Raw genomic sequence first — 22854 nt, 5'->3', positions numbered from 1 at the left:
AACAACGCCAAACCCTAATATTCAAACCCCAAACTATAAATGCAAAATCCTAAATTTTAAACCCTAAACAACAAACACTAAATCTTAAACCCTAAATCCCAATCCACAAACTTCAAATCCTAAACCTCAAACTCTAAACTTCAAACCCCAAATCAAACACTAAATCCTAAACCACAAACTTCAAATCCTAACCCGAAACTCTAAGCTCCAAACCCTCAATCCTAAAACCCCCAAACTTTAAACCCTAATCACAAACTCCAAACCCCAAATCCTAAATCCCAAACTCCAAACTATAATATGCATATTTTATTAAAAACTTATATCGTAACATTATTTTTTATAGGGTAAATGTCTATTTACCCCCTGCAAAATTAAGGATTTTTCATTTACCCCTCTGCGCGAATTTTTTTCCCGTTTACCCCCTACAATGTCAAGATTTTTTCATTTTGCCATGTCAGCAAAGATGCACAGTCAGATGCCCACTTGTCTATCTAGGGGGCAAAATGAAAAAATCTTGACATTGCAGGGGGTAAACATAAAAAAATCTGCACTGGGGGTAAACAAAAAATCTCTGATTTTGCAGGGGGTAAATAAGCATTTATCCTTTTTTATAATATGTTTGTTTGGGATGCAGCGTACATTACGATCCTATAGAAAAAAAACTTAAAGAACTATTTGAAAAAATTATAATTAAAAGACCGATTCAAAAAATGGGTTAAAATAAATAAAAGTATACCTTTAAAACAAATATTATATCAAAGGTAACAAAATTCAACTTTTTTTCTTTTCAAAATAACAATGTAAAGGAACATAGCTCGCATGTATATTCGAGTATATACAAATTAAATTCATCGATTTATTTTACAGAAATTCATTCATTTTTTTGGGTAGTGTTTTCTATAATTTTGTTTCACTTAATATAATTATCCTATTCTATACACCACTGGACGTTAAATTAAGGGTATATTACTAACAAGTGTCTTTCTAAAAAAAAACTATGTGTTAAGGATATTGTTTAAAGAATATAAATCAAATATTTATCAAATTTGCAAATACACATTATTTTATACAAAAATTGTCAATTTTAACTCATTAAAATTTAAGTTTAACTCAATTTTAAAAATTGACTTGTAAGATGAAAACTGTCGGATTTATAAATATATATGAGTTCAACCATGATATGTTCCAACCGCTCCGCGATTCTCATCAAACCAACTAGTGTTTTAATAGTACACGTTAAGAAACTCGGAAATAGAAATTTTATATTAAGAAAAAATTGTTTTTAAAAGTTTTAAAAGTTGAATGTACAACTGTACAACTTTTAAAACAAATATTTTCACATTTAATTGTTTAACATGTAATTTGATCCCTTATATATATACAAAACATCCCTTATATCTAAGGGTTCGTTTGTTACAGATTAAGAAAATAGTGATTTTGATGTAAAATAATTTATAGATTAATTTTTAGAAAAGTTAAATTTACTTTGTGTGTGTTTATTACAATAAAAATCATTTTTTTAAATAAAATAATTTTAATTTATTTGGATATAACTTATAAAAGTGATTTTTTTAATTACAAATAACTTTCTTTTTTTAACATTTATTTTCTTTTTCCTCTAATTTTTTTTTTTTATTTTATAAGCTACTCTTAGTAGCTTCTCATTTTTAGCTGTTTTCTGATTATTTTTAGCTTATGATTATTTTAAAAATCTATAACAAACAGATGCAAAACAATTAAAAATAATTATTTATATAAAAAAAAAGTGATTTTTTTCTAAACGTTATCAAATTTCTTATGTGTTTTTTTTTAATGGAGCGCAATCTTAATCACTTAATTAGTAGTACTTTTTTAGCTACTGAACTCTGATTTTCATGAAGTAAGTAAAATTTACCAAAAAAAATTGTTTCCACTAAAATAATTGAACCGTGATTCTTCCTACCAAATTCAGAGTCAATCACTACCAAATCAACTAACGATCGGGTGACCAATTTAACTTTATCTTAGGAGAATCTTATTGATCACTTTAATTTAATTATTGTACGTTCAATGTATTGTATTATATGTTATGATAAAGCAAAGTATAATATCTAAACCGTCCATGACTCCATGGCTACAAGAAAAGAAAAGAGAGCGTATTGGAATGGACAAGTATCATGATCACCACAAGAAGAAGCTAAAAACAACGTCCCTGTCTGACGAAAACATGGTTATTCTGCATCTCCACCACTGCCACGGGTACCCCCCAAGACACCGACCTATATAAATTATTTTGATTAATATACTCTGTTATTATGTGCTACATACTAGGGCTGGGCATCGGTTCGGTTCGGTTCGGTTTCGGGCTCAAACCTTAGAACCAGTCGAACCGATGGGTGACATATGCATAACCATATTGAACCAATTAAATACTCGGTTTGGTCGGTTTATGGTTTCTCGGATTGACTCGGTTTCGGTTCGGTTCAACGGTTTAAACCATTTTTAAAAAATTTTGTTTTTCTCAAATTTTTAATTAAAATTGGCCCAATATAATTGCAGGTTACTTGTGTCATTTTTTGTCCAAACGTTTTTTCCCCAATTTCAGGGCCTTTAAACTTAGCCATATTCTTAGCCCATTATTTTCTATTTTTTTATCCAAATATCTTGTCTAAATCTTTGGTCTAAATTTTTAATTACTTATTTTTTTAAATGATTATGCTGTTAGTAGCTATATGCTTGATAATAATTAATAATTAATAATAATAATAAATTAATAACGGTTCGGTTTCGGTTTGCGATGGGCCGAAACCTTCCAACCGTAAACCACCCATTCAATGCCTTAATATCCACGGTTTACACAATTCCAATCCGCGGTTTCACAGAAACCGACCCGAATGCTCTGTTTCGGTTTGGGCCGAACGGTTTCAATCGGATTGGGTCGGTTGTGCCCAGCCCTACTACATACATCCGGGCCGACATTTCAAACAAAACCCCAGGCCGACCTTTTCCGGTCCCACAAGACACCTCCTCCCCACGTTATTCGTCCACGTGTTCCTTTCTCATTCGTGTCAGTACAGATCACTTGTAACTCCGTGTCTCCCTCTTCTTTTCCTCTTTTCCTTCCATCTTCGCTATTGTCTCACTCGCTCTAGTCTCGACAATTAATCATCTCACAAATTCATTTTATTGTTTCACTTTGTTATCCATTTTCATGTGCAAATTAAATTAGTCTTCATGAACTTAATTTGGAGTCTCACATCGGTCGGAAGTAGTCAATCAACGCGATCAATCTGATAAATAAGGTCAAATAATAAACATATCAGTTATCACTATAGATTAAGGGGGGTGTATTCAATTAGGATTTCAAGGAATTTTAAAAGACTTGTTTATGATGACAAAATCTCGTGGTATTCAATTAGGATTTTAAAAAACTTTTCTAGTGGTATTCAATTAAGATTTTAAAAGACTTTAAAAAAATCTAGTGGTATTCAATCAAGACTCTTTACAACTTACAAAAAGTCTAGTGGTATTGAAAAGTATTCTAATTTCGATGGATTGTTTAAAAAATAGGATTTTAATGGATTTTGATGGACTTTTTAGTGAATTTTGAGCTAAAAAGAGTTTTTACTCATATCATAAGATTTCCATGGATTCTCATTTTTTTTTATTTCTTTCACCTCCCCTCATGTTTCTATTTCACGTTTCTTGATTATCTCATGTTTTTTATCATCGCTTATTTTCTCCTTACCTCTCTATCACGTTTTCTCTTCATGGTTGCTCTGCTACTATAGATAGTGTCACCTTTATATTAGTAACTCCATCATCAATAAAAAAAATCTATTAAATACCCATTATGAATGATGTTCATGCCTTCTTCCACTGTCAAAACTGAGAGTACCGATAGAGAACCTTCATGACTCCATCTTTGATAAAAAAAAAAAAAAAAACCTACTGATAACAAAAAAGAGAAAAATTTGGGATTTTTTTAAACAAAATTGCTGCATTTAATTTAAAATTCAATGCCTTTTAAAATCCAATAAATCCATAAAGTCTTTCAAATACTATAAAATCTTACCATATAAATCCATTGAAATTCAAATTACAAATCTTAATAATCTTTTAAAATCCTAAAAGTCATTAAAATCATGCACAATCTTTTAAAATTCACAAGACTTTTTTATGCAAAAATTATCTTTCAAAATCTTAATCCAATATACCCTCTTGAAACTACCTTATCATATACTCCGTGATTTATTTAATCTAATCCAATCCAATACATTATAATGTAGAAATAAATATCTGCATTGATGGCAAATAATTGAAGCGTGTGAAGTTGTAGGAGCGTGACTAAACTAAACACATTTCATCTTCCTTCTTTAACTTAATCTACACGTCAGCTACATGTCCTTTTAAATTTTACGATTATCTTAATCTTGATTAGTAATCTTAATTAGGGGTGTTTGCGGTTCGGTTTGGATCGGTTTTGAGGCAAAAACTCATCCGATCGAAAAATAAATTCATTTGCGGTTTGGTTCGATTTTGGATGACAAATAAAAAAAATCCGATCCAATCCGATCTAATATTATGCGGTTTAATTTGGATCGGTTTTTGGATATCCAAATTATAAATTGTAATTTTTTTTAATAAATATAAATATTATAAAAAATGCTACAAAATAATAGTTTGCCATTTTTGACAAAATAAATATTAAGTTTGATGTAAAATATATATTGAAAATTAATATTTTGGAATGACAATTACCAATTATATTCGAAACATATAAAAAGTAAAAAAAAAAAAAGATTAAATTAAACTAACATATAGTATTAACAAAATTTAAAATAGATTAAATTAATTAACAAAATTTAAAATGAAAAAAAAAAGGTTAATGCAATATATATATTTATACTGATAAAAAGATAAATAAATATTAAAATATATGTATGCGGTTTGGATCGGTTTTAAGAAATCAATCCGAAATCCGATCCGATCCAGCGGTTTTCACAAAAGAACATCCAAACACATCCAAAAAAACTTCGGTTTTTTGCGGTTTTCGATTTTTTTGGATCGATTTTCAGTTTTTATTTGGATTGGTTTTGATTTGAGCACCCCTAATCTTAATAGCGGGTAATGCGTGTCATTATGTGTAGTAGTGAACTACTATAAAGTGCCATCCCATCTCTTTGATTTCCATAAACCAAAACAGCGAGCGAGCAAACAACACTTTCATCATAATCTCATATACTTTACTTTACCTTTCGTAGTGTCATTCATATTCCATTGTATCGATCAATAATCTTGTTTGCATAGTTATCATCATGGCTGAGGAGAATCAGAACAAATACGAGGAGACCACTAGCACCACAAACTCTGAGACAGAGATCAAAGACAGAGGTGTTTTTGATTTTCTTGGTGGTAAGAAAAAGGATGAAGAACATAAGCCTCAAGAAGAGGACATCAACACTGATTTTAGTCACAAGGTGACTTTGTATGAAGCACCATCAGAGACCAAAGTTGAAGAAGATCAAGGTGAAAAGAAACACACCAGCCTCTTAGAGAAACTTCACCGATCTGACAGTTCCTCAAGCTCTGTAAGTACTTTTTTCCTTTCATCATTTTCTTAATCTTCTTAATTAAATATGATCATATATTGATGATAGTGAGCGTACTTATTTTATTTTTATAAGTGATGTATCTGATCTATATTAAAGACAGACACATCATACATTAGATATTCAATAAATCTAAAAAAAAAAAAAAATTGCGGTCCTTGTAAGTGGCAGAGTGGCCTTATTAGTATTTATTGAAATTCAGTTCTTGTCGCTTTGATTCGTTATGTCTGTTTGTCTGATACAAAAACTAATGAATTGTTTTGATGCGTGGATATATATATATATATATAGTCGAGCGAAGAGGAAGATGAAAACGGTGAGAAGAGGAAAAAGAAGAAGAAGGAAAAGAAGGAGAAGAAAGAGGACACATCAGTGCCAGTTGAGAAAGTTGAGGTTGTTGATGGAACAACAGTAGGTACTGAGGAGAAGAAAGGTTTCCTTGAAAAAATTAAGGATAAGCTTCCAGGACACAAGAAAACAGAGGATGTAACAACTCCTCCTCCACCTGTTGTTGCTCCTGTTCCAACAGAGACAACAACAACTAGTCATGATCAAGGTGAGAAGAAGGGTATTTTGGAGAAGATCAAAGAGAAGATTCCTGGTTATCATGCTAAGGCTACTACTGATCCAGATCATCACAAGGATGAGACTACATCTCATTAGGCTTTTCTGATCTGATTGATCAATTGTGGTGTTTTGTGGCTTTGGATGGGGGGTGTGCTTGCTTTGTTTAATTAATTGATTTCATCAAGGCCTAATTGTGGTTTTATTTTGTGTTAATTTCTTTCTTGATGATATATGCATGTGGTACTTATTTGTTTTTGTGTACTACATAGAAAAGAAAACTTGTTTGGGTTTCTTTTCTCTTTTCTTAGATTGAAAAAAAAAATCGGTGTATCAAAAGAAATTATGTAATGAATAATAATGTATTATGTTTGTGAAGCAGAAGTTCAATCTTCATATTTATGATTTGTTTTTTACAATGTAATGAAACAATATTTGATCATTTTAATTTATCTTATAAAGAACACAATCACTTTAATAAAAAAGGAAAAGAAGCACCAGACCGTATGTAACATTTCACTTACCTTTATCTTTTGAAACAATCATTCATATTTTTAAGTTAACAACATGTATGTGGTTAACTAATTGACGAGCTTGAGAAATAGTTGAAGTCATATCCAATTGAAAAATTATGTTATCCAGACGCATTTCAAGTAATTGTACTAAAATTTGACCGGATAACCCTTTAGCTTTTCCAGCTACGCGAATGTGTATTTAAGCAATTGTTGTGGCTGAAATTTGTTTTAAAAATAGTTTATTTATAAAGTATTATATTTTTCTAATTTTATCTTATGTAAGCACTAAGCACACATATTTATAAGGTTCTTCTAATTTTATTTTACGTAAACACTAAGCACACATATTTATATAAGGTTCTACTATTCATTTTATTTCATAAGCACATAGCGTTGTTATCAAAAAAAACATCACTCCTATACCAAATTAATTAAAGAGTAGCATAAGCAAAGCATAACAATTCAAAGATTTTCCGTACTTCCCAAGTAGTTAATTACTACCAGAAGTGGCTTCCATGAACTTCGATCATCATCTTCTTCTTTTTCTGGCAAATATTTTATGCTGCTATGGCCCTACCTATAAGACACATATGATGAATGTTGTTGAGTGTTGACTAGCTGTTGTTGATTCCTAACTTTATAGCCCCACTTAAAGACCTCACAAATTATTTATCTTTGCCAACTGTTTTTACTTTTAATTACTTTTTTGTGTGTGAATAAAAATGGTCTTTGAAGATTAACTTATTGGTATGAGTTAAGATGCTAAATGAGAAAATTCCGGAGGTTCAACATTGGATCTTGCTATCTTGCTATTAACACATTCTTTCTCACCGATTAAATTAACCACACCGAGAAAGCAAAAACATAAATTTGATCATATCATTAGACAAAGGAAAAATTTGGAAAAAGAATGTGTGTTTAGTTGACATCACCATGCACATTTTGAGACTATTTGTAATGGGAAAGCTTAAGTAACATAATTGTAGTACAAAGAAACTATAATGTAGCAAAAGTTAAATTCTTCGATAAATTTTTTATTTAGATATGTAAATTCAAATAAGATGTGTATCAGAGTATTCATTGTAACAAAAATGTCTCATTGAAAAGTCCTCCAAAACTAAGGAAACCACAAATTGAGAATCGGGCGACTCAATCTCAATACTACAAAAACATACAGCCAAGCTCAATTCTCTTTTAGATCACTCATAATTGTCCAAAAGTAATAGAAAAAAAATTATAAGACTCTTCCTTTTCGCGCCTCCTTGAAGTCCCCGTTCACTCCCGAAAATTTCAAAAAATCCCCCTCGTTATTTAAGTAACGAACTCAGAGAGCTAAAAATCTAGAAAAAAAAACTCAGTTCCTAGGATGCGAACCTTATAAAATCTAATATTTTTCGTATCTCTCACTCTTCATTCGTCCTTATTTTATTAGGTTCGCATAGGATGCGGACTATTTTTTTTTTATCAAATTATGGTGACAACCACACCCCCAAGTTTTTTAAATCACTTCTCTTGTATTTCTTTTTATCCTTATTTTAACTATTTTATTTGTAAATAAAAAATTGTATACAATTCAGTTGAAGATTGAACTCATAGCATACTATCTAAATCTCTTATCACTAGATCGAATCTAGTGGCTTAAACATTTTTCTTTGATCAAACAAATAATTGAATGAAATTTTGTAAATTCAATTATTTTTATGACAAATGAAATGATAACTTGTATTTGCCACATGGAACTTTTGAAGAGTAACATCTCAACAACGTTTGAGGATAATAAGTCATAACCATAGAGACAAATAAAAGTATAAAAGCAAGAGTGTCTCAATATGCTCTCTAATAATTATAACAAAGGAAGCTTACATGTTACGTTTAAATGTTGTGTAGTACTAATATATGGCGCCCTAATATATACAGTATATGTCTAATATGGAAAAGAATTGTAGTGTAGAAAATCCACGTTAAAAAGGTAAAATTTTAAATCTTCTAAACGTATTTTTTGTTTCAGACAATAGAAATGAGTTTTCCTGAAAGTGGAACTAACATGTAATTAATTAGATGTACTTTTACACTTTTAATGTATAACAATGAATCTTACTGGGAACTTTAGAAAATTGTGTGTGTGTGTGTGTGTGTGTGGTGGGTGGGGGGTGGGGGGGGGGGGGCGAGGGTGGGGTGGGGGGTTGTGATAGAAACGCAAGTTGTGGGTATAAAGAAAAACTTTTGTTTATCTGAACTTCTATTATTTTGGGCTTAACAATACGGTTCTTTATTTACTGAGATTTATTTTTGCCACCCTACTGGTTACTCATCCGCCCTATGAATTTTCTTTTTTACCCTTCCGCTACTTAAGTTACAAAAATGAAAATTTGAAAATTATAACTGTTGGTGTAAGCCCTAGAGGCCAATTATTTATAATTGCATGATACTTGTATTGGATAATTCACTTATTAAATAAAGGCTTTTCTTTATTATGTTTATGTGTTAAATAATAATAGAGTCCCTAGAATAGTAAGTTCATTGAATGGAACGTTAAGTGTGACTTAATCGTGAGAATCCATTACACATAAGAACACTATTCTTAAAACATCCGTAGTCGAGCTTTGCTGTGAATTGGGATAACATCAAAACATAGAGACTATTATGTTGGTAGACTGATGATCACATCTCACGGATCATAGATAAAGAGTTATCAAGTCTTCACATAGATATAAATATTAAGAGTAATATTTATATCGGATTGACCCACCATGAGAATACTACATAGTATGTTATGAAATGTCATAAGATATTCTCATAGTGATAAGTGGTGTATTCCACCCTTCGACCTGAAACCACTGTGTTCCCTAGATGTAGGAGTGTAGTACTTTGTCGCCATTCAAAGTTATCCGTAATAGGATGACTATAAAGTTGGTTGATGGGTATTCCACGAATCATACTAAGGGACATGAGTGACCTAGATGGAATTTACCCCTCCTACATAACAGGAGATATGTCTATGGGCCCAATATTGAACTTAACAAGGGTGACGTACTATGCCTTGTGTTCAATATAGACATAAGGGTAAAAGGGTAATTATACACAAGACATTTATCACGAAAGGTTTGTCAGATCACGTGACATTCTTATGACTTGGGTAGCAGTGATGTGTTGCTAGATACCGCTCACTGTTTATAATATTGAGATTAATATTATTGCCAACGTCATAGGAACCTACAGGGTCACACACATAAGGACAGTTAATGACGGGAGAAATAAGTATGACTTATTAATGGGGTGCGATTAGTAACAGTAGGTTATTGGGCTTGCGAAGTCCAATAACCGCTTTGGCCTGAAGACAACATAAGAAGTTCTATAAATAGAGTCTTATGCAATTCAGTCTGGTGTTACAAAAACAATACGAATTTTAGAGAAACCCTAATATTCTCTAAAACCCTAACCGCACTAAATCTCCCTCTACCGTCGTCTTGCAGCTAGCACTAAGAGGTGAACGGAAACTGTTCGTGTGGACCGGCTAGAGGTGCTGCGATCGTGCGGTTCTTGTGATCAATACAGAATCGAGGAATTGTTCTTCAAAGGTAATAATCGAAACCCTGATCATGTCCATTCACAAGGATCCATCGAAGGAAAATTTTAATTTCCGCTGCGTTTTACACTTTGTTTTAAATGCGATTTTCCTTCAGTGGTATCAGAGCCACTTGTGAAACCATGAATCGGTTTGTTGCTTATTACTGTTTTATTAATATGGTTTTGAATCGGTATTAATAATAATAATAATAACTAGGATTAATAAAATTTGATTGATCCATTTTAAAATATATATGTGATATATAATTCTGATACGACGCGTCGGTGTATGTGATACACTGATCGTGTCATTCATTCGAATGTTTAAGTGATTGACGTTTAATTTGGATGATTGTGAGCGTGAGCTTCGGAACCGTTTATGGTGAAGCATCATATATCCGATCGTTCATCTAGAACTAGCAGTCCTGAAACGTTTTGATGAATGGTCGTTGTATTGGGGTTTATAACAATACAAGTGTTGTGTTGTTATATAAACAGAACATATTGTTCATTGAAAGTTTTAAGTGATTGTCGTGAGCATGGATGATTGTGAGCGTGAGCTTCAGAACCGATAACTGGTGAAGCATCATATATCCAATCGTCTGTGATGAACAAAATCCTGAAACGTTTTGATGAATGATTACTGTATTAGGGTTTGTAACAATACAAAGGTTGTGTTGTTATACAAACAGAGTGCGGCTATAGGGTTTATATCTGAAGCATCAAGTGTTGGTGCGATTAGGATTCACTGTCCGCTGACCGGGCAGCGGAACCCCCGGCTAACTCTGCGTAAGGTGATCAATCATGGTATTTTATTAATTGGACTAATTTAACAATAATAAATTATGTGTTAATTGTTATTAAAGTTGCATGATGAATGGTTATGGCCTTAGTTCTTCTTTTCGTTTTATTTGGGATTTTAAATACGGCCTGCGTGTCGTGCCTCTCTTATATTCTCTTGATGTAATTTCTTTTCTCATCTCACTCCCTCGTATGAACACGAGTTTCTTGTAGTGATGTAATATAAGATTAGCAAATAGGACAGGAAGGACAGCAATGAAGATCTATCTTGGAGAAGTATAGATCGTTCTTAGATATAGCATAGGTTCTCTCATTGGCTTGAGGGAACAATCACGCTAGGGGCCATAACCATGTCACTTTATTATATTATGTATGTTGATGCATGTTATGTATGGAGTGACGTCATTGTATGTAAGCCGTGGTAAGGTGAGATCAAATTAATTATAAAAGCCCTCAGAGGAATTAATATTAAATTTTATCGCTTTCCAACGAATAGCGCCCTTCAAGATCAATATCGATCAATGTAGGTTTTGCCAACGCGAAGTGTATTGTCAATATTGATAAGTTGCGGTGAGGTAATTTGTTTATCCGATCGCTATTTAATGGGTCTAACTTAACTAAAGAAAATATAATAAGATTATATGACTTTAGAAGCAAGTATTGGGTTATTCCATGTGATGGATTAGAATAAGCGTTATTCACCCAATAGAAAGCATATGAGAGTTGTATGAGATACAATTGGAAAGGAGTTTCCTACCTAAATAACTAAATTTTGTGTAATCAGCCCAACGCTGACTTAAAACGAAGTGAAATATGGATCTCATTCTCACTAGAAAATCTTCCAACGGGATTTTCCGAATCAAATGTCGAGGGTCATTTGTTTTGAGTAAAATAGTGGGAGCACATGTTTAATTAAATGCCTAATTAAATATGTATTAAAATTGTTCAATACTTATATTTTCACTTTTACAATTGTAGATCACCATGTCAAACACCAATACTTCAAACAACATTTTGCGAAGCATTCTTGACAAAGAGAAATTATCTGGGACAAATTTTCTTGATTGGCATCGTAACTTGAGGATAGTCCTCATGCACGAGAAAAAGCTGTATGCTATTGAGGAACCCCAACCTAACCCTGAGGATGAACCTGCGGCCAATGCTCCTAAGGCTCAAAGGGATGCTTATCAGAAGCGTCTTGATGATGCCATGGATGCAAAGTGCCTCATGCTGGCTACCATGACCTCTGAGCTTCAGAAGCAACATGAGGACATGAATGTGTTCGATATGATCGAACACTTGAAGACGCTCTACCAAGAGCAAGCCAGGATTGAGAGGTTTGAGGTTTCCAAAGTCCTGTTTTCAGCCAAGCTATCTGAGGGATCTCTAGTAAGTCCACATGTACTCAAGATGATTGGGTATGTGGGGAACTTAGAAAAATTGGGATTTCCACTCGGAAATGAGCTTGCAACTGATCTGATCCTACAATCGTTGTCGGAGAGTTTTAATCAGTTTGTTCTGAACTTCACCATGTCGGACATGGAGAAAACTCTGCCACAACTGCTAGGCATGTTGAGGCAAGCTGAGCAGAACATGAAAACAAAAGGGAAGTCCAACCATGTTCTTATGATTGGCAATGGAAACAAAGGGAAGGGCAACAAAGGGAAGGGAGGCAAAGGGAAGGGCAAGGAAGTTGCCAAACCCAAACCTACCCCTAAAGTTTTGAAGCCCACTGGGGGAGTTGCAAAGGAGGGTAGGTGCTTCCACTGTAACAAGACTGGATATTGGAAGAGGAACTGCCCAAAATATCTGGAAGATAAAAAGAATGGAGTAGAGAGCTCCAATTCAGCAGGTATCTTTGTTATTGAAATTAATTTATCTACTTCTTCTACATGGGTATTAGATACCGGATGTGGTTCTCACATTTGTACTAATGTGCAGGGGCTGCAAAAGAGTAGAGGATTGGCTAAAGGTGAAGTCGACCTACGAGTGGGAAATGGAGCAAGAGTGACCGCAGTAGCTGTAGGAGTTTATGCTTTAACTTTACCTAGTGGACTAATAATACAGTTAGAGAACTGTTTTTATGTACCTGCCATTAGCAGGAATATTATTTCTGTTTCTTGTTTGGATAAACTTGGCTTTTCATTTATAATAAAGAACAATTGTTGCTCCATTTATTTAAATGATATCTTTTATGCCACAGCACAAATGAGTAATGGATTATATATTCTTGATCTTGAAATGCCAATTTATAACATTGATACAAAAAGGATTAAACCTAATGAGTTAAATCCTACATACCTTTGGCACTGTCGTTTAGGCCATATAAATGAGAAACGCATTTCCAAGCTCCATAAAGATGGGCTCTTGGATTCATTTGATTATGAATCTTTTGAAACATGCAGATCTTGCTTATTGGGAAAAATGACAAAGACCCCATTCACTGGTAAAGGTGAAAGGGCAAGTGATCTCTTGGCTCTCATACATACTGATGTATGTGGACCATTGAACACACATGCTAGAGGAGGTTTTCAGTACTTCATCACATTTACTGATGACTACAGTAGATATGGGTATGTATACCTAATGAAGCATAAGTCGGAATCCTTTGAAAAGTTCAAAGAATTTAAAAATGAAGTACAAAACCAACTAGGAAAGAAAATCAAAACCCTTCGATCAGATCGAGGAGGTGAGTGTTTAAGCCTAGAGTTTGATGACCATCTAAAAGAGTGTGAGATCTTATCCCAACTCACTCCTCCTGGAACACCACAATGGAATGGTGTGTCTGAGAGAAGAAACCGAACCTTGTTGGGCATGGTGCGGTCTATGATGAGTCACGCTGATCTTCCAAACTCCTTTTGGGGACACGCCCTATTAACAGCAGCTTATACACTTAACTGTGTTCCTTCTAAAACGGTTGAAAAGACACCATATGAGATGTGGAGTGGCAAGAAACCACATATGTCTTACTTAAAGATTTGGGGTTGCGAAGTTTATGTAAGACGCCAGATTTCTACTAAACTTGAACCTAAATCTGACAAGTGTTTCTTTGTGGGATATCCTAAAGAGACAAAAGGATATCACTTCTACAATCCTTCTGAGGGCAAAGTGTTTGTCGCTCGAGCAGGAGTATTCCTAGAAAAGGACTTTGTTTCCAAAGGAATCAGTGGGAGGAAAGTAGATCTTTAAGAAATTCACGATCCACAAAGTAATGACACACCAATGGAGGAACAAGAGCAGGATGCACAAGATGTTGTGACAGAGAATCCTGCTCATGTAACACAAGAACCACGTAGGTCCAACAGGATACGTCAAGAACCTGAAAGATATGGATATCTCATATCGGAACAAGGTGATGTATTACTCATGGATCAAGATGAGTCTGTGACTTACCAAGAGGCCATTACTGGCCCTGAATCTGAGAAGTGGCTTGAAGCCATGAAATCTGAAATGGATTCCATGTACACAAATCAAGTTTGGAACTTGGTGGAAGCTCCTGATGGGATCAAACCCATAGGATGCAAGTGGGTCTTCAAGAAGAAGACTGACATGGATGGAAAGGTACAGACCTACAAAGCGCGATTGGTTGCTAAAGGTTTCAAACAAATTCATGGGGTAGACTATGATGAAACATTTTCACCAGTTGCGATGATCAAATCCATTCGGATCTTACTTGTCATCGCTGCATACTATGATTATGAAATCTGGCAGATGGATGTAAAAACTGCCTTCCTTAATGGGAGTCTCCTTGAGGATGTGTACATGACACAACCTGAAGGCTTTTGCATTCCAGGAGAAGCCAAAAAGATATGCAAATTACAGCGATCAATCTACGGATTGAAGCAAGCTTCCAGAAGTTTGAATCTTCGTTTTGATGAAACTGTAAAGCAGTACGGATTCATTCAAAATGAAGATGAGCCTTGTGTTTACAAGAAGGTTAGTGGGAGCATAGTCGCATTCCTAGTATTATATGTAGATGACATATTACTAATAGGAAACGACATCCCTACCTTGCAACAAGTTAAAACTTGGTTAGGGAATTGCTTTTCTATGAAAGATCTGGGTGAAGCAGCCTATATATTAGGAATAAGAATCTATAGAGATAGATCACAGAAACTGCTTGGCCTAAGCCAGAGTACATACATAGATAAAGTGTTAAGACGCTTTAACATGCATGATTCCAAGAAAGGATTCATTCCTATGCAACATGGCATATGTCTTTCAAAGACACAGTCTCCTTCATCTAAGGAAGAAAGGGACCGCATGAGTAAGATCCCCTATGCATCGGCTATAGGATCTATCATGTATGCCATGATATGTACTCGACCAGATGTTTCATATGCCTTAAGCGCAACAAGCCGTTATCAGTCTGATCCTGGTGAGGCTCATTGGGTGGCTGTCAAGAACATCCTTAAATACTTAAGGAGGACTAAAGACTCATTCCTAATATATGGAGGCCAAGAAGAGCTAAATGTAATTGGTTACACTGATGCTAGCTTCCAAACAGATAGGGATGACTTTAGGTCGCAATCAGGCTATGTGTTTTGCATAAATGGTGGCGCTGTGAGCTGGAAGAGTTCAAAGCAAGATACAGTTGCTGATTCTACAACCGAAGCTGAGTTCATCGCTGCATCAAATGCAGCAAAGGAAGCTGTTTGGATAAAGAAGTTCATTACTGAACTTGGCATATTCCCTAGCATTGTGGATCCCATTGAATTATTTTGTGACAACAATGGTGCAATCGCACAAGCTAAGGAACCTAGATCTCACCAAAAGTCCAAACACATACTCAGGCGCTATCATCTTATTCGAGAAATAATTGATAGAGGAGATGTGAAGATATGCAGAGTACCAACACTTGACAATGCTGCTGATCCACTTACAAAGCCTCTTGCTCAGCCGAAGCATGAGGGCCACACTAGGGGCATAGGTATTAGGAGTATGCCTGATTGGCTCTAGTGCTAGTGGGAGATTGTTGGTGTAAGCCCTAGAGGCCAATTATTTATAATTGCATGATACTTGTATTGGATAATTCACTTATTAAATAAAGGCTTTTCTTTATTATGTTTATGTGTTAAATAATAATAGAGTCCCTAGAATAGTAAGTTCATTGAATGGAATGTTAAGTGTGACTTAATCGTGAGAATCCATTACACATAAGAACACTATTCTTAAAACATCTGTAGTCGAGCTTTGCTGTGAATTGGGATAACATCAAAACATAGAGACTATTATGTTGGTAGACTGATGATCACATCTCACGGATCATAGATAAAGAGTTATCAAGTCTTCACATAGATATAAATATTAAGAGTAATATTTATATCGGATTGACCCACCATGAGAATACTACATAGTATGTTATGAAATGTCATAAGATATTCTCATAGTGATAAGTGGTGTATTCCACCCTTCGACCTGAAACCACTATGTTCCCTAGATGTAGGAGTGTAGTACTTTGTCGCCATTCAAAGTTATCCGTAACAGGATGACTATAAAGTTGGTTGATGGGTATTCCACGAATCATACTAAGGGACATGAGTGACCTAGATGGAATTTACCCCTCCTACATAACAGGAGATATGTCTATGGGCCCAATATTGAACTTAACAAGGGTGACGTACTATGCCTTGTGTTCAATATAGACATAAGGGTAAAAGGGTAATTATACACAAGATATTTATCACGAAAGGTTTGTCAGATCACGTGACATTCTTATGACTTGGGTAGCAGTGATGTGTTGCTAGATACCGCTCACTGTTTATAATATTGAGATTAATATTATTGCCAACGTCATAGGAACCTACAGGGTCACACACATAAGGACAGTTAATGACGGGAGAAATAAGTATGACTTATTAGTGGGGTGCGATTAGTAACAGTAGGTTATTGGGCTTGCGAAGTCCAATAACCGCTTTGGCCTGAAGACAACATAAGAAGTTCTATAAATAGAGTCTTATGCAATTCAGTCTGGTGTTACAAAAACAATACGAATTTTAGAGAAACCCTAATATTCTCTAAAACCCTAACCGCACTAAATCTCCCTCTACCGTCGTCTTGCAGCTAGCACTAAGAGGTGAACGGAAACTGTTCGTGTGGACCGGCTAGAGGTGCTGCGATCGTGCGGTTCTTGTGATCAATACAGAATCGAGGAATTGTTCTTCAAAGGTAATAATCGAAACCCTGATCATGTCCATTCGCAAGGATCCATCGAAGGAAAATTTTAATTTCCGCTGCGTTTTACACTCTGTTTTAAATGCGGTTTTCCTTCAATAACGTCCACTAAGGGTGTTTTGGGAGGATGTCCGCTACTTAAGTAGCGTACATGAGTATATTGGTAATTTCGTAGGGCGCGCCCCGTAATCAGTAGGATGGCAAAAGTAAAACTCTTATCTACTAGTATTTGGCTCTTTTGAATGTTCATAATTTTTTTTTTGTGAAATTTGTGGATCAATACCAAACAATTCTATCATTCAATGACACTATTAACATTTAGACTTTTTCTTTTCGTCTCTCTTGGAAATCCTCGTTCGCCTCAGAAATTTCAAAAATATCCCCCTCGCTATTTAAGCAGCAAATTCAAGGTGCAAAATCTGGCAGAAAAAAAAGTTCACATGCATCATAGAATGCGAACCTTATAAAATCTAATATTTTTGTATCTCTCATCATTCATTTGCCCTATTTTATAAGGTTCGCATCTTAGGATGCGAATTGTTTTTTTCTCCAGTTTTTGTTATTTACACACTCGTACCCTACGTTGCGAAGGGGGTAGAATTGGAAGGTCGAAAAGCGCGTGTGAGACTCGGGAGACGCGAAAAAAGGAATCTTAACATTATTTTTGTTTGAAAGTAAAATGTTTATTAATTCTAAAATCCTCAAATCCAAATGTATGTGCTTTTAGCCAACGAAGCCTCACACTAAATGCCCATTCTTTACCTCTCTTAAGCACTTCACTCCATAGGCGTTTGGAGGGTTGTGGAGCGTTATATGTGTTAATATCGAACTATATTGTCTTAAGTATTTTCATCAAATATGAGACTTCTAACGATCTCTCTTGATAGACCAACACTTTAATGTGTAATATGACGTCGGTTTAGAGGTTTAATTGACATCAAATTTTTTGTAATTCTGTTTATCCCAGTCTCTGTTCGTCTTGTGAGAGATCGGTTATTATTAATAATATTTTGGCGTTCAAAAAAATTTTGAGATAATAGTATTTTTTTAAAATATATATAATATGACTCATAGCTTGTCACAACACAACTTGGTGTAGCACGTACAGTTGCTAAGCTGGCTAGTTACTTAGTGATGGGGTCTAATATTAATTAGGCTAAGTTTAGCCATTACAAATAGATGGAGGTCCACACTCCCCATTAGTAAATGGTCCTCATAGTCATACTTATGCATCACACGTGAAAATGCAAGCTCAAGAGCAAACAGAATGTAGGCAAGTTCCATCAAGTTTTGGGCCATGAAATCCTTTTTCAACTTTGCAGGTCAATATCTCCATATTTAGTATACATCCTCGATCGGTCCTATATATAAGAAAAAATTTACATTTTAGATTCATTGTAAAGTTGATTATCTATACAACATTATAGACTAGATACATCAACTTTACAATGAATCTAGAAAATAAATTTTCTCTTATATATAGAATCGGAATGAATACTTTTTTTTGACTTAATTAAGTATACATACTTTTTTGTTGTTGATAAAATTTAGTATACATAACCATACCTTTTCCACATATAATATATGTGATGAAATGAAAATGAAATGGCCTAAACATGAAGAACTCAAAGAATACTAATAGAATGTATTCACCTCCTTACACGAATGAATCAACTCATTACTAACTGAACCAACTTCTATTGTCATCTAATTAAACTTTTTGCTTAGCCAAGTACGCTAATGAATCTCCAAATCTTAAATTATATATTATATTTTGGTTTTTCTTATGTTTACCGAGGTAACCATATAAATTTGAATAAACGAAATATGAACACATCTTTCAGTCGTGATTTGAATATTGATTCATCAAGTTATTTGTTAGAGTCAGCTCTCTTCTACTAAATTCATCCCCATTTGTTCCATTTAGAATTCTAATCCTTATGAAAATGAAAAGATAGTCTCTAATGAGATCAAACACAAAATTTGAGTCCTCTTCTTTTTGAACTATACTTCGAGTAGTTTTTTTTCTCCTTGTTTGTGCTAAATAACCATCCCATTTGAAACCTAAAAAGTGCTTAATTAGCACACACCCCTACCCCCCCCCGCCCAAGTATCAATGAGCCCACTCTCCATCGACTTGAGTTGCAAATTGTATCACATGGTTTTAAAATACTTTTGATAAGACACTTAATGTATAAAAACAGTTTGCAATCCATGTGTTGTGAGGAAGAATTGGAACTACAATAAAGATTTAAATATAAGCAATGATCAAAAGTGCAATGTTCTTTTCTTATCTTCTAGTCAATACCTTTTTAATGCCGACAAAATGTATATCTTATAAAATATTTTGTTCAAAGATTCACAAAGAGATCATCATCCATATCTATCTATAGTACCCAAAAAAAGTGTTGTTTGTCGTCTAGTCAAGCCAACTTCTTAATTTAATCACTTTTCCATTCTTGCACTTTCCAAATTTGGGTTATTATGTACGTACTTCAATAGTACCAATCACATCTAGCCAAAGTGCCAACTAATATGATGCAGTGCAAGGCAACAACCACGTTTATATATCATCTTATAAACTAAATTTTTTAATACATCAACTAGCTAGCAATAAAGATTAAAAGGTTTGACACGGTGGCTTATGAGATCATTAAACATCTATATTATGAGCATGATTAAAATTGCATTTTGATACATTATATTACTATATATTTTATTATATTTGTATGTGTAATATTAATTGGTATCCATAATGTTTTAACTCTAGGCAACCTAACTTAGGTAAAAATCATATTAATATGTCATGCTAGGTCCCCTCTACAAATGGATTCTTTGTTGTAGTTTGCGTGACACAATTATAAATCTCCATCGTCCGATCTAAATTAATAGTCGGTATCATTTAAAATTAATATATTAGCTAGCTGTGTGATTTAAGCCCTAAACCCTAAACTTTGGCCAAAAGAAGTGAAAAATCAAGCAATTGAAAATTCTTTAGTGGACTTTCCTAAATAGAAGGGAAAGAATGAAACTTTGATCAACTGGTCAAAAAAAACAAAGGAAATTAAATCTTAGGGAAACAAGTGACATCACTCTCCTTTCTCTGGTTTGGTCAGTATCATTTATTTTAGTAGTTACTTAGAATAGAGAAAAAGTGATTATCTAAATAAGTTAAGATGAAGACTGATGAGGCTTCTGAATGAATAAAGGAAGTCAGATAAAGCAGACCATGCCTCAAAGTTCAGAATGAGAGTGATAGCAGCTAATGTGCTATACTATAGAATACTAATATTAATATTCAACCAACTTGCTCTTTCCAAAAATATAGACAACTTGCAAACTCCATATTTATTATGAAAGAAAGAGAAAAAAAGAGATAGCTATGAAATAGGTAATTCATTCATATGAGTTATTAAGTGTTTCTCTCAAAGTCAGAAGACACTAAATACTATCCTTCCTTAAGGGTGAGCCTAGTGGGAGCTGATGTTTCTGGACCCTAATGCCAATTCGCCCATAAGTCTTTTGTCCCTTTTCCTTTACTTTCCCTTACCCCATTCAAGAAAGCTCCTTAAAGTTAAAGTAAATAAAGGAGAGTGAAGACAACAACAAAAGATATAGACACAAACACAAGCAATCAAGCAGAAGAAACTGTTTAGTTGCTATAGCAAGAGATCATGAAGATCCAGTGTGATGTTTGTGAGAAAGCTGAAGCTTCCATATTCTGTCCTTCAGATGAAGCTGCTCTTTGTAATGGATGTGATCATACTATTCACCATGCAAACAAACTTGCAACCAAACATGCTCGTTTCCCTCTTGTCCACCTTAATTCCAAAGACTACCCTCTTTGTGATATTTGCCAAGTATGAATATATCAATTACTACTTACTCCCTCCGGTTCTGAATATATATTTTATGGTTCAGATACATGTTTTATTCAATAAACCTAGAAAGTTGTTTTTTTGTTTATATTCAGAACCGGAGTAGTAATGTTTTAAAGAATCACCATCAAATGTGACCGCAGCAACATCAAATACCATGATGCCACGGCCTAAATCGAAGTCTCAAACTTTTTTAAACCTTACTCATCATTCTCATGGAATTTTCGCTTCTTCTAATGTGTGTGTGTTTTTGTTGCAGGAGAGGCGTGGATATCTATTTTGCCAAGAAGACAGAGCGATTCTATGCAGAGAATGTGACCTTCCAATCCATAGAGCAAATGAACATACACAGAAACATAACAGGTTTCTTCTCTCTGGTGTGAAGCTTTCAAACAATTCTTTGGACCTAGATTCATCATCCACTAGTATTGGCTCTGAAACCAGAAACTACTCTAATAGATCATCAAAAGCAAACATAATACCAAGATCAGTTTCCAATGAAAATGTCAGTTCTTCATGCAAGGTTGAAGATAACATGGCTAGTGACACTGGTTCTGTTTCAACAAGCAGCATTTCTGAATACTTGATTGAAACAATACCCGGTTACTGCTTCGAAGACTTTCTCAATGCTTCATTCCCACCTAATGGTTTCTGTAAGGTTTAATTTGTTCTACACTCTTTAATTATATATAATCAATTAATCATACATACTTATAACTATGTACTTACTTAAAATAGTTTTATAAAAAAGTATTAGATAGTTGTTAAGATATTTCAATATTAAAATATTTGTGAAGATATTTTTTAAAATAATACTATTAGAGGATAGTTATTAAGATCTTATAATTATGTATCTTAGAGAATATTGAAGGACTAATTCTTCTTATGGGATTTAACAAACTTGAAATTGTGTTTGTTTATGCAGAATCAATATTCGGCATTTCAGTACCAAGATCTTAATGCTAGCAAGTTTTTATTTCCTCAACCTCAAGTAACATGTGTACCTCTAGCACAGATTCAATCAGCTCAACTAATTATTCCCACTCCTTCTAATATTGGTTCAGTGGTTGGAGTTAAAGAAATTCCAAAAGTGAACACTTACAAAGGGAACTCAAAATGGAAGAAAGATTATGGATGTACAGTTCCAGTAAATGGTGCTACATTCATAAAAAAATCTAAATACTCTAGATAATTAACTGTTTGTAGAAATCTGTTGGAAAATATCCCTTTTTATTTTGCTTTCTGCATTTCCTTGTAATTCATTTTTTGTTTCTCTACTATGTTTTTCAAATTCATATATCTACTGTTTTGGTCTCATATTTATCTTAACTTACAAAACCTTAAATTAAAGCTACTCCTATGGAGTTTCTAGAGGATTTTTAGGTACTCTAAGTAGTATGCTTAGTACTAATAAAAATGTTTTGTCACTTTGTGATCTTCTTCAGCAACTCTAACTAGAGATCTTTTGGGATCTTTATAGATAGCAACTCTATCATAGCACAGTTAGAGTGAAGACAAAAAATAAGCGTGTGGACTATTTAAAGACATTATGGCTGTTTGCTCATATATATGTTTTAAAATATAATATGATAAAGATAAAATTTTAAGGCCATTGAATATTATAAACATATTTTTTTGGATTTTCAATGGTGCCAAAGTCCAAAAAACCATCTATATCAATAGTACACCCAATATTAGTTTAGATATGGAGAAAAGATTCTCTCAAGTGCAGAAAAAAATATGTACATAACATAGAAGGAGAGG

At 33.9% G+C, this 22854-nt stretch overlaps 2 protein-coding genes across 3 annotated transcripts; both read left to right on the top strand.

Annotated features, from left to right (window-relative positions):
- The first annotated feature begins 5107 nt into the window (after positions 1-5107).
- Positions 5108-6539, top strand: LOC123895432 (dehydrin ERD14). Its single transcript, XM_045945789.1, has 2 exons — positions 5108-5570; positions 5883-6539. Exons 1-2 carry the CDS (start codon positions 5298-5300, stop codon positions 6252-6254), a joined length of 645 nt encoding a protein of 214 aa, XP_045801745.1. The 5' UTR covers positions 5108-5297; the 3' UTR covers positions 6255-6539.
- Positions 6540-20525: 13986 nt separating this feature from the next.
- On the top strand, positions 20526-22517 carry LOC123898275 (B-box zinc finger protein 20-like). Of its 2 annotated transcripts, none has more exons than XM_045949190.1 (3): positions 20526-21072; positions 21350-21748; positions 22016-22414. In XM_045949190.1, the coding sequence occupies exons 1-3, from the start codon at positions 20887-20889 to the stop codon at positions 22280-22282; spliced, it is 852 nt and encodes a 283-aa protein (XP_045805146.1). In that variant the 5' UTR covers positions 20526-20886; the 3' UTR covers positions 22283-22414. The 2 variants fall into 2 exon arrangements, with proteins under 2 accessions (XP_045805146.1, XP_045805147.1); XM_045949191.1 differs by having other exon boundaries at positions 20982-21072; positions 21186-21748; positions 22016-22517.
- The last annotated feature ends 337 nt before the right edge of the window (positions 22518-22854 follow it).

This window comes from Trifolium pratense, linkage group LG7, assembly GCF_020283565.1.
Source record: "Trifolium pratense cultivar HEN17-A07 linkage group LG7, ARS_RC_1.1, whole genome shotgun sequence".
In the NCBI taxonomy this organism is placed as follows: Eukaryota; Viridiplantae; Streptophyta; class Magnoliopsida; order Fabales; family Fabaceae; genus Trifolium; species Trifolium pratense.
This window is presented reverse-complemented; position numbering and strand designations above follow the sequence as displayed.